The sequence below is a fragment of the Seriola aureovittata genome, chromosome 16 (assembly GCF_021018895.1).
Source record: "Seriola aureovittata isolate HTS-2021-v1 ecotype China chromosome 16, ASM2101889v1, whole genome shotgun sequence".
In the NCBI taxonomy this organism is placed as follows: Eukaryota; Metazoa; Chordata; class Actinopteri; order Carangiformes; family Carangidae; genus Seriola; species Seriola aureovittata.
In genome coordinates this window covers 17,044,894-17,055,828 of record NC_079379.1, presented here as the reverse complement: position 1 = coordinate 17,055,828, position 10,935 = coordinate 17,044,894, and the positions used below count along the sequence as shown (strand labels likewise).

At 41.0% G+C, this 10,935-nt stretch overlaps 1 protein-coding gene and 1 long non-coding RNA gene across 3 annotated transcripts in view; one reads left to right on the top strand and one right to left on the bottom strand.

Moving 5' to 3' along the window:
• Window positions 1–5,875, bottom strand: LOC130184078 (uncharacterized). The gene is made up of 2 exons (XR_008829926.1): window positions 5,774–5,875; window positions 1–386 (listed from the first exon to the last, which is right to left on the bottom strand). It is a non-coding gene; the product is annotated as an uncharacterized LOC130184078 (long non-coding RNA).
• A 1,126-nt stretch (window positions 5,876–7,001) lies between these two features.
• LOC130184293 (electrogenic aspartate/glutamate antiporter SLC25A13, mitochondrial) overlaps window positions 7,002–10,935 on the top strand; it is a 47,260-nt gene continuing 43,326 nt past the window's right edge. Inside the window, exons 1-3 of one of the 2 annotated variants that reach the window (XM_056400216.1) lie at window positions 7,002–7,135; window positions 8,299–8,352; window positions 8,511–8,653. In XM_056400216.1, coding sequence (XP_056256191.1) covers window positions 7,124–7,135; window positions 8,299–8,352; window positions 8,511–8,653 — 209 coding nt within the window. In that variant the 5' untranslated portion in view covers window positions 7,002–7,123. Of the gene's footprint in view, window positions 7,136–7,475; window positions 7,506–8,298; window positions 8,353–8,510; window positions 8,654–10,935 lie in introns of those variants that run through there. The other variant, XM_056400217.1, reaches the window with a different exon arrangement.

Below are 10,935 nucleotides of genomic sequence, written 5' to 3'. Positions count from 1 at the left end.
AAATAGGAAATTTGTCGTTTATTCCTCATTGCTGCATCTACCTCAGACAGGGGGTGGTTTATGAGTGTGGGTGTGCGTGCACGTGTGGGTAAGCACACGGAGTATCTGAAAATTTGTGTCGGTTTGAAAGTGTGTACCCATGCTCGTGAATTGGTGTAATTGCGTGTGCATCTGTATATGTGTTAGTGCATGTCCAGTGTGGTGAAAAAAGGGGCTCCTAAACTTCAAGTGGAGCAAACAAAGAGGCCGGTGTGTGTTTCAGGATGGGGCATCTGGATGGCATCACGAGAGCCTGGCAGATTGGTAGTGACACAGGTTACTCCAGAGGTCCCTGGTGAGAAACATTTCACCGCAGTCTGCAATGGAAAAGACGCTTTGAAGCGCTACTGCAAAAAAGGGGAATAAACGCATCAGAATTCCAATGTTTTCATGCAGCCAATCTTTTTTTATTGCATCATCATCACATCAAATCCTTATTGTTATACTGTATTTGAAGTAGTTATATGTTATGCACAATGCAGTGTTCTTAAGAGGAGAATCAACTGGTGAGCTGCACCGGACAGGCATAGGTGTCTTAACCAAATAGTTTGATATTTTGGGAAATTTTCCTTTCTTGCAGAGAGTTAGTTGTTAGCTAAAAAATTTGAAGCTGATGCAAGCATCTTATTAGCTTAGCTTAGCACAAAGACTGGAAACAAGGGGATCAGCTAGCCTGGCTGTCCAAAGGTAACAAAACCACCTACCAGAACCTCATAAATTAACTTTTTATATTGTCTTCAGTGCAAAACTGGAGTGTAAAAACATCGTGGTTTTACATGGGTTATGGGCGGGACTATTTCTCAGCTGAAAGCTGTAATTTTTTTGGTGACTTGTTTACAACTGGCTGTTGGCTGTAGCATCACATTTTCAGGACAGATGTGAGAATGGTATTAATCTTCTCGTCTAACTCAGGGCGGCGAAAAAGCGTACTTCCCAAAATGTTGAACTAGTCCTTTAAAAGGCGACTGACAGGTATTTACTCTATAGAGGGGAACCATCAAGAGAGTGGCAGCTCTGCATCTTCAATCAAGTGCACTGCTGGGATGAATAGCTAACCTAGCTAATCTATAAAATAAGTCACTCAAAAAATTGAACCACACTGTTCATGTTACAGTTTAAAACTTCCTGTACCAAGTTGAACTTCAATTAAGTCATTTAGACAAATGCGACCATCATTCTCTCGCTCCCTCCTTCTCTCTCAGTCCAGGTGGCAGCTTGACAGGAAGAGGAACAGGAAAGGACTTAAAGATTTGCTGCTGCTCTCATTCTCCTTCAAACACAAACGCCCCCCTGATCATTTCCCACAATGCTCCTTGCACGGAGGCCTCTGTGATCAGTGGTTATGAGAAAGCGCAGGAATCTGACAGACAACTGCCTCAACCAGAGAGAGAGAAAAAAAAGAGGTAAGCCTCCTCTTTTTCCGTTTCTACCACCTACCCCCCCGCCCTCATTCCCTCAGCCTGGTCGCTCTGCATTTGCGGGAAGCATCTGGGTTCATTTATCCCAACCCAGGCAGGCTGGAGGACCCCTGTGCCCTCTCTGGTTGCAGGGTCCGAGCATGCTTCAGTGTGGGTCCTTGTTGTTGTGAGAGAGAGGAGCTCAAGCCTGCCCACTAGCCTGTCTGGACCGTCTCAAAGTTCCCATCCTCCCTCCCTCCTGCTTCACCAGGCCCACCGCCTATCCCAGATGCCCTTAAGCATGGTTAGTGTAGCGTTTCATCAGAACTGAAAGATACTAAACAGATTCATCCAGAAGCTACAGTGAAGACAGCCCGCCTGGAGGTTTAGGAGAGTTTCATGGCAGATGGAAAAGAGGGGGAGAGTGTGCAGAGGAAGCAAAGCTGGTGCTTCAAATAAGTGTGTGTAGGTGGGGCTGATATTAACTGTCTCACATGTTTATGGATGCCCACGTCTACATTTGCATAATGTGACAAGCGGATGTACACTGCTTCCGAAAATGCGCGTGTGCAGGAAATGCACTCCCATGTCTCAAGACCACAGGTGAAATGAATGAGACGTCCATTCAGCCCCACTGTTTGGTATAATCCACAGTCAGCTCCATGCCAAACGTCAGTCCAAGTTATCAAACTGCACAGCTGAATGGAAGCAGAGTGAGTCTGGCTGGTTACTTAAAGTCACTGAGAAGTTATTCAAACACCCAGTTATTATGGTGTAAACAAAGGCAGCTTGTCACACACTATTACAGATATGGTGTTTACAAGAATGCCACTTTAATGCAGTGCATATTATGTATGATGATTAAGCATAGTGTTTGACAACCAACTGATTGGAGAAATGAAAGTAGATTATAAGAGGCATTGTTTTGTTGTTAGACTGGCAGCAGAGACTATGCATAGAGACAGAAGGCTCCCCTATATGAATGATAAAGGAAGGACTGATGGCTTTTATGTATTAGCACAAATAATGCTTTTCTTATGCGAGAGTAAGTACACCAGAAAGCTGTAAGAAAGAAGTACAAAATAGACATAAGAAGCACTTCTTTGCCTTGTAAGTACAGCATATTAGATGGATTACAAGGCTGACTTCATAAGAATGGCTTCACCAGGCTGTTTTCGCCCATCCTTTCTCTTCTCGCCACCTTCTTGTCTTTTATTCAAAACAGATTTGTCTAAGTCGTCCCACACTATCTGGGTAGTCTGTCTACTCTGTGGTTTTTCGGTGACTCCCCTAAGTTATATAAAATTCCTGCTTTGGCAAGTGTGAAGTTTGCAATGGTTTGTCGTTGCACAATGGGTGTTTTCATCTCTGAGTTTTTCAAACACTGAGCTCAACTGGAACGACTTTGGCATTAATCTTGGTTCTCACATGAAACATAGTTAATTAGAGGGGAAATAAAGTGGCTATAATCAAGTGGTTGCAGGTTTGTAGCCACTGTGTCCATCAGCAGCCATGTGTCCTGCTGATGTGTCGTTCAGCAAGACATTTAACTTCTTGCACGTGACAGGTCTAAATAAGAAGACCAGCTGAAAATGTGCGAAACAAAAAAGTGATAGAAGAATTAGGCTGTAGGTTATGTCAGGGTCACCCCATTGGGCACATAAAATTTGATTTTGCCAATCTAAAAAACATTCATCTCCACTTTTAAATACTTTTACTTTTAGAGGATATTTCTGCTCTTTGTGCACACATAGTTAAATAAATAGGTCAATAACAAGGGTTCATAATTCTGTTTGTCTAGCACATTATATGGCAAGTTTTCAACATATTTTCCCTGTTTGTACAAAAATCTGAATCATAGCATTTATACGGTATTAACAAATTTTCATGTTCTGCCTATTTATCTTATTGTAAACAACTCCCATGAAAAGATCAAAACCAACAATGTGATTGTCCGTCTTTCAGTAATTTATCTACGGCGCTCATGTCCCCAAACTAATCTCTTTCCAACTGCAAATGTTAATGTTTAAAAATGGCTTACAAATATAGTTTCATTTTATTAAAAAAAAGCTCAGTACTTAAGTAAAACAGCTGGGTTCTGTTGTTTTTAGCAAACATTGCACAAACAAGAGTAAGAAGTGTATCTATTGAGGACTATTTTCAGCAGTGGATGAATGCACATTTAGTATTTAGAGCAGCAGGAGGATGTATGTGGTATTGTGGCATTTCTACATTTGAAAGTAACATACAATATTCTAGCTAAGTCTTTTTTTCTCTGTGTTCAGCTTCGGGCTCCCACGTTAGCTGCCGGAATTCCTTGTGATACTCAACTGACTGTACATCCGTTAACGTGTTTATTTAATACATCACAAGCAATAACAAAGAGACACATAGCCCTCATTCATAATGAATTACCAAACCAGATATCAAACAGATAGCATTGGCCATTGCACAGACATGGACTAAAGATTTTTAAAATTAAAGATTTAAATTAAATCAGCATATGATGTGGGAAAGGCTTTTTTTTGGGAACAGGTTTGTAAAATGATTGAATAATTGAAGTTATTGGATGCTCATACCCTTTTCCCCAGAAATAAATGATGACTCTAACTTGTTCACATTTACTTTTGATCAGTGGTGTGGTGCATAGGTAGATACAGTATTTTGATTACAGAAATATCAGCGACTGGGAATTGGCTCAAACAGGAGGTACTGGGGCCGTGGGAGGCAGCACTTGTGACAGCAGAATCTTTACTTCACTAATGCTTTTAAAAGTCTGGTGATGCATTTAAACATTTTTCATTTGCATATCTTGGGGTGGGAGACGGTGGGTTGGGTGGAGGAGGGAAGGTGGACGTTTTTATATATTCCAAGCTGAATGAACTGTAATGTTGAGTTATTTACTTTATAGTTTTTGTTTATTGTCTGTATAACTTTGAATATGAACGGATAACATGTGATGCCTAAAAAAACAACACATTTTAAGATGATCCAGTGCAATAACATAATACAGTGCAACCTTGCACTGACCCATGATGCTCTCCATCAACCCTAGGAAAACCTGTTTTGACAGTAAGTGACAGATCAATATAGTCCTCAGTTATTTCTACATGTGAGGTCTTTTTGGCTTTGTTTGTTCATAGCATACAATTCTAAAAATTCTATTGAAAAAAAAAAAAAAAAAAAGGGAATATTGAGAGTGACGATGTTCCCGAGCAGTCGAACACAGGACAAAGCCATTGCCACAAGCGGCCTCCTTTTTCAGGTCAAAAATGTCTTACAAATTTGAATCTCATTACCATGTCATGAATACGTCTTTGGGAATCCATTAGGCATTTCCTGCCTAAAAATACAATAAGAATTCACATTCAAACTGAAAGAGAAAAGAAAGAGTGGGGAATGAGAATAAAGCCCCAGCGAGAACATTACTGTAAATCTGTTGTAGCTCTTTCAGTCCACTTAAGAAGCGGCAGAAAAAAAAAGAGAGAGATGTGAGTGACTGACAGATGATAGCAATAAAAGTAAGAACAAACTGGCCATTTTACTGCGGTAGGGCCATTTGAGAAGGGATTATTAACTTGTCAGCATTTCAAACTGAGACACAACTTTTTCTCCTCCAAAACACATCCGCATGTCTGTGTTACTTTTATTAGAAAGTCTTTAAACCTTTTGACCCCAGAGGCCTCCGTTATTGGCTGTTAATAGGGACACGCTGGTCAGTGGGGAGGCCCTAAGTGCCCTATTAATCATTTGTTTAGAGTTCGGGCCTATTTTGGAAGCTCTGTGTTTAGTGTGAGTTAAAAATAGGAGGAGGCAGATTGAGACAGCCGTCCGCCACTCATCGCTCAAGCTGTCAGGACACGTGGGCCCTTGGGGACGTGGGCAGGAGACCCCTCAAGCCATGGAAGTTGAAAGGTCACAAGGTTTATCATTATTACCCACTTACTCTGTGGCGGCTGACAGAATCATTGTTGGTTTGATTGCTAAAAATAGAGACTAAAGTGCTGTTTTAGACATGACAAGCAAAATCATTTCAGAGTGTAAGTTTTAAAGAATTTTCCATGTAAACAGTCAAGAGTTTCATGTCAGAGTTGCAAGACACTGTAGTTTATACACCTCAAGTAAATTTTGCGGTTCATGAATAACACAAGAGCAAAGCAAATGCTGCTACATGCTTCCTACACTAAATGCCACAAGTAAGAGTTGTTTGCTGGCAGATTGACAGTGATGGGAAATAAAATGTCATAGGATCAAATCATTAATCTTGTCAAATATTGTCATATGACAGGAGAAAATACAGGTGTGGAGATTGCATCTGCTGATAAAACATTACTTACAGCCATTTTTCCAATAAGCGATGGACTCAGTGCTGTCAATATTTGGAGGGGATGCGAGGTATGCCCTGGCGAAGGCCATTTTGCGAGGAGCAGAGAGCCTGCTGGGAAAAATACAGTGGTTCATGCTGGGTCTCCGGGAAGCTGAAAAGCCACCAGCAAAAAGCTATGAATTATTCTGAGCGCAAAATACATTTTCTTTGAAGACTGTCGGGCCATTAGAGCCCTTTTGCTCCCTTTTAAATTGTTTTTATGCTGTGAGTAATGTTAACCTTTGCTTTTGTAGTCATGAAATTCTCTCTGCACCTTTTTCCCTCCCGGCACAAAGCACAGATGGGCTGGAAAAGCTGGAAATAAAGTATAGGAACCATTTACTGTGAGGAAAGAAGAGGCGTGAGGAAGGAACTAAGACTTTTATACCGATGTCTACAGACCTGTGTTCCTAGTACAGTAGAGACTCTATGTGCATAAGAATAAACCCACACAAAAAATATATTCCATGTACACTAAAGCTCAGAGTGAACATTGCAGCGAACACATATATAGCCTATTATTTTTATGATCCTTTTTGTTTTTGTTTTTTTCAGGTTTACAGGTTGTTGATGGTTGAAATGATGGTGGGGGATGAGTAGAGGCTGTCACCAAATCCATCAATACTGACACTCTCTTCTTCACAGATACAAATTTCTATACATATATACAGAATATGTAGCATAGGAAATATTATAGGAAACCATGAAAGGAAACTTGTGATTCTGATTTCTTGAAACGGCCATTTAAATTGCTTTACTAGTTTCAATGTAAGCTTACTGTAGTCAAAGTATGCATTGGGCAGCTGGATCTAGACACAGTCTAAAAAAAAGAAAAGATCATAAAAATTAACACTAGATGACACTTGTTATCATATTCTCAATATTGTATTAAACAGCATGATTGGTATATTCCTAGTTTTGACAGAGCACTAATGCTAAATGCTTTCAATTGTCACTAAAAAAGAGGGTCTTGCTCAGGGGTCCTGCAGCACCCTGGGCAAAAGTTTAATATAACACACACATATACAGAGAGAGAGAGAGAGAGAGAGAGAGAGAGAGAGAGAGAGAGAGAGAGAGAGAGAGAGAGACAGACAGATAGACTGATAGACAGACAGACAGACAGACAGACAATCACATTAATGGATCATTGAATGGATCTGGCATGCACAAGCCACTGACCAGCTGACCTCTCGTGCCCCGCACCACGTGCACAGCTGATCCTCTTTCATCCTCCTTTCACTGCACCGGCGCGTGATCTCCATGGGAACGTCGTCACGCAGGAGGAAGTGAACGGGACTATTTGACGGTGAGCTTGCTTAGCATGGCAGCAAAGGTAAGCAGCTGATGAGTTTTCCACATCACTTTCTCTTCTCTCTGCAGAGCTGTCGCCTTGCCGGTGATGTGTGAGGTCCCGGTAGTGTCTCCCCCTGAGCTCTCCGCCCGGTAGGCGGTCTGCCCCGGAGGGCTCACTCTCCGCCGGTTAGCCTATTAAGAGGATGTGCTAGAGGTTAACACTGGCCATACGGCAATGACATTGAGGCTTTACTGTAGCCGGTTAGCTAGTTCATGTACATTTAGCTAACAATGCCTAAATCAAAGTGACAGTGCCGTCGTTTCAAAAATGATGCAAAGTGCAGCAATGATACTGTTGCTCCTTTTTATCCACTTTGCTCCTCCCAGGCCCCATTTTTTCCACTTTACCGGTTTGTATCTGCTAATAAGTCGGTTGTACTCACCGGTAACCTTGGTTAGCATCATGCTACATGTTGTGGCAAACTACCTGCATGTGCCAGAAGTTTCAACAGGCTTTAGGTTTTAACATGGTTGTACTGTCATTGCTTGTTTGCAACCAATATGTTCACATACCTGTTTAATGTGCACTCTCAGACACTCACACCAACTTTTAATATGAATAATTGAACAGTCCTTAACAGCTGCATTGTTTAATAGTTTTTTTAAATATCACACATATCACAACATCAGCATCATCCTCTATACAGTGTGGGCCACAGGATACACCTGAGGGGTTGCGAGCTGGTCAATGAGAGCAGAGCAGAACTTATTTCTCCTTTACAAGATTAAGTTTGTGATAAAACACCCTTCCCCCTTTACTGACTGAAACTTGCTCACATGTTTCCAAAGGGATACAGACAAAAGCTTCATAAAAAGCTAGTAAAGTAAGCGAACCTTGAGTTTAGAATGTTCCCATGTTTGTGTTGCTTTTGAATTACTGGGTGATTTGACATCTGCTAATAGTATTAAGATAAGACCTAACTGGCCGCCACTCCAACCTGTAACAAGAGGTCAGAACCAGACAAAACTTTGTTTTGAGGGCCACGAGCCAAAAAGGTTGGCAGCCACTGCTCTACAGTGTTGCTCAAAGGATGCGACCAAGGCGCACCAGAAGAAGTGTGGTATTGATACATAGTGGGCCATTGTGTTCACTCATTGTGGATGAAAGTTGTATTCACTAACTGTTCACTTATTGTTTTGCAGGCAATTCTGCCTAGGAGGGCCGACCCCACTGAGTTGAAAGCCATTTTTGAAAAGGTGGGATTTAACCCATATATTTTTGTTTTCTCTTTTGTGTTTGCCTCTTATCAAAGAAGCTTTTCACTCATCGGTCGATTTATGTTTGTTTCTCTTTTTTATCAAATTCTAAAGCTCAGCATCTGTCTTCCTGTCTGTATCTGCTTTTCGCTTTACAGTATGCCAGCGTTAAGAAAAATGATGAGCACTTCATGTCACCGGAGGATTTTGTGAGCCGTTTCCTCCATGCCCACACAGACATCCGGCTGTCGGACGAGGCCACAAAGCTGCTGGCTGGAGTGGTGGACCAGAAGAAAGATGGGTAGGTGTTCTAACATTTCACTTTTAATATAAGGTGATGTTTCACATAAATTAAGATGCTTGTACACTTTGAATTGTTTAGACAATCCTTGCAGTGTTGAGGTTATACTTATAGATATACTGCTATTGTAAGTGGTGTGATTTGTCACACTAGATGTAATAGATACACAGCAAATGTAGCTGTAGGTTTTTTACAAAATGATAAAATTAGAGATCAACCAAAGAGTATCTCATGAAGTTATCTTGTGCCGATTTATGCTGATCTGACTGTGAAATTGCTATGCTGAACCTCTCTTTATGCCGCAAATTCATCCACGCTCATTAATATTAAGCCAACTGTTAAGTAAGCTTATGACAGACTCTTATCAAAGCGATCAGTATATCCATTATGTATCCCTTTGATCATGTATAACTACCTTTCCAGTGTTATTTTGCATTGTATAAACAAATCTATGTTGTACTGAATCCTTTGGTGTAAAAAATGCACAGAGGGATGTTCGTACTTGAATTATATAGCAAAGAGACATCAAACCACCAAAGGCCCCTTTCAGGTGTTTCCTTCTTTGTAGATACACCCCCAATTTCACACTTACTCCTCCCCCCATCCCCATCACCCCTGTTTTTTACATTAATATGTATGTATTTAATGATACATAATGATGGGTAATAAAATGTTAGGGTAAGTCAAAAAAGATTTAAAAAAAAAAAACCTACATCACCATGGTAACCACCTGGGCTTCTACAAAGAGCAAAGTGCACATGGCTGCGTAGTTTCATGTTATTACATCTGCTTTAAGGTGTGTGTGTGTGTGTGTGTGTGTGTGTGTGTGTGTGTGTGTGTGTTTGTGTAGTGTGCGTGTAGTGTGTGTGTGTAGTGTGTGTGTCTGTGCATGTACAGGGGACGGTGAGATGGAGTAGTGGGGGTTTTGGAATTGGAAAAAGAGAGAGCAAGGCACTCGCACGTGCACGCATGCACACACACACACACACACACACACACACACACACACACACACACACACACACACACACACACATAAAAAACACACACGTGCACTGTAATTGCCCATGCTATTCAGGAGCACTCCGTTGCATTGTGCAGCTTTGGAGCAGGATAAATGGTGGCCGTGGCATCAGGGTAAATCTATTAGGAATCCATGGCCCAGGCTTTGTATCTAAACCTCATTTTGGGTTTGTGGAGGGGAATGGAAATGATATGGGGGCAAAACAGAAAAAAAAGTTTTTTTTTTGTTTTTTTTGTTTTGTTTTTTAAATCTCTGTTCTCCCAAATAATGTTTAGACCTTGGTTTAGATGTGATCCTTTTTTTTTTTTTTTTTTTTTCAGTTGATGTAAAGGCCTTATGATGCTAATACTTTGCGGTGGGTTATTTTCCTCCTGAACTTTGATGGATAAATGATTTGACGAGACAAAGAGTGTAGATGATTATTCTGCAGACCAGCGTCTCATGAACACAAAGCAAATAGATATAGAAAGTGGAGATGCGGCAACATCAGTCTTGTCTGTGCCAGCTGAAAATACAAATGCATTGTTTTTCAAGCGCTCAGCCGTGCAAACCTTATGAAAAGAAGGGGGAGCAAGACAAAACAAACCACTTTAGTGGCTGTATTTTTCATACAGTTTGCCCGATCTCATGCTAATATGTTTGTGAACAATAAGTTCTGGTTGGTATATGAGCGTAGTATTATTGAAGCTAGTGCGCCTGCTGCTGTTTTTGCCAGGTAGGACTCCATTTCAACAAGATGAGTCAGGGGTAATAGATTTAGCGGGGGGTCGGACGGCAGGCAACATGCTCGCTTACTTTTCTGTTGGGGTGTATCTGTGTGAGAGAAATTTTACTTAGATGCCAGGGTGTAAACAGTGAAAATGCATTTGTCTGCCTCCCTCTCCGCCACTGTGTAAATCAGGGGATATAGTGACAGTCGTAACAATCTGTTATGTGGAAATCACTTTTCTCCCTCTTCTTCTCGCTGCTCCCAGTGAGACAGAGAAACAGATAGATAGATAGATAAATAGAGAGAGAGAGAGAGAGAGAGAGAGAGAGAAACAGAAATAGAGACGGGACTTTTGAGATGTCTCAATTTCCAAGGATCAAGCATTTTGTATATGTGTGAACTGACATACAGAACGACAAGATGGTTTAAAGATTTTCCTCTTTGACTCAACTTATTTATGTCATCTCTTTTCACTTTTCACTTTCTTTACATGCTTTCTCTCTCATCATCACTTTTCCTTACACTCTCACATACCATAATGCACTCTGA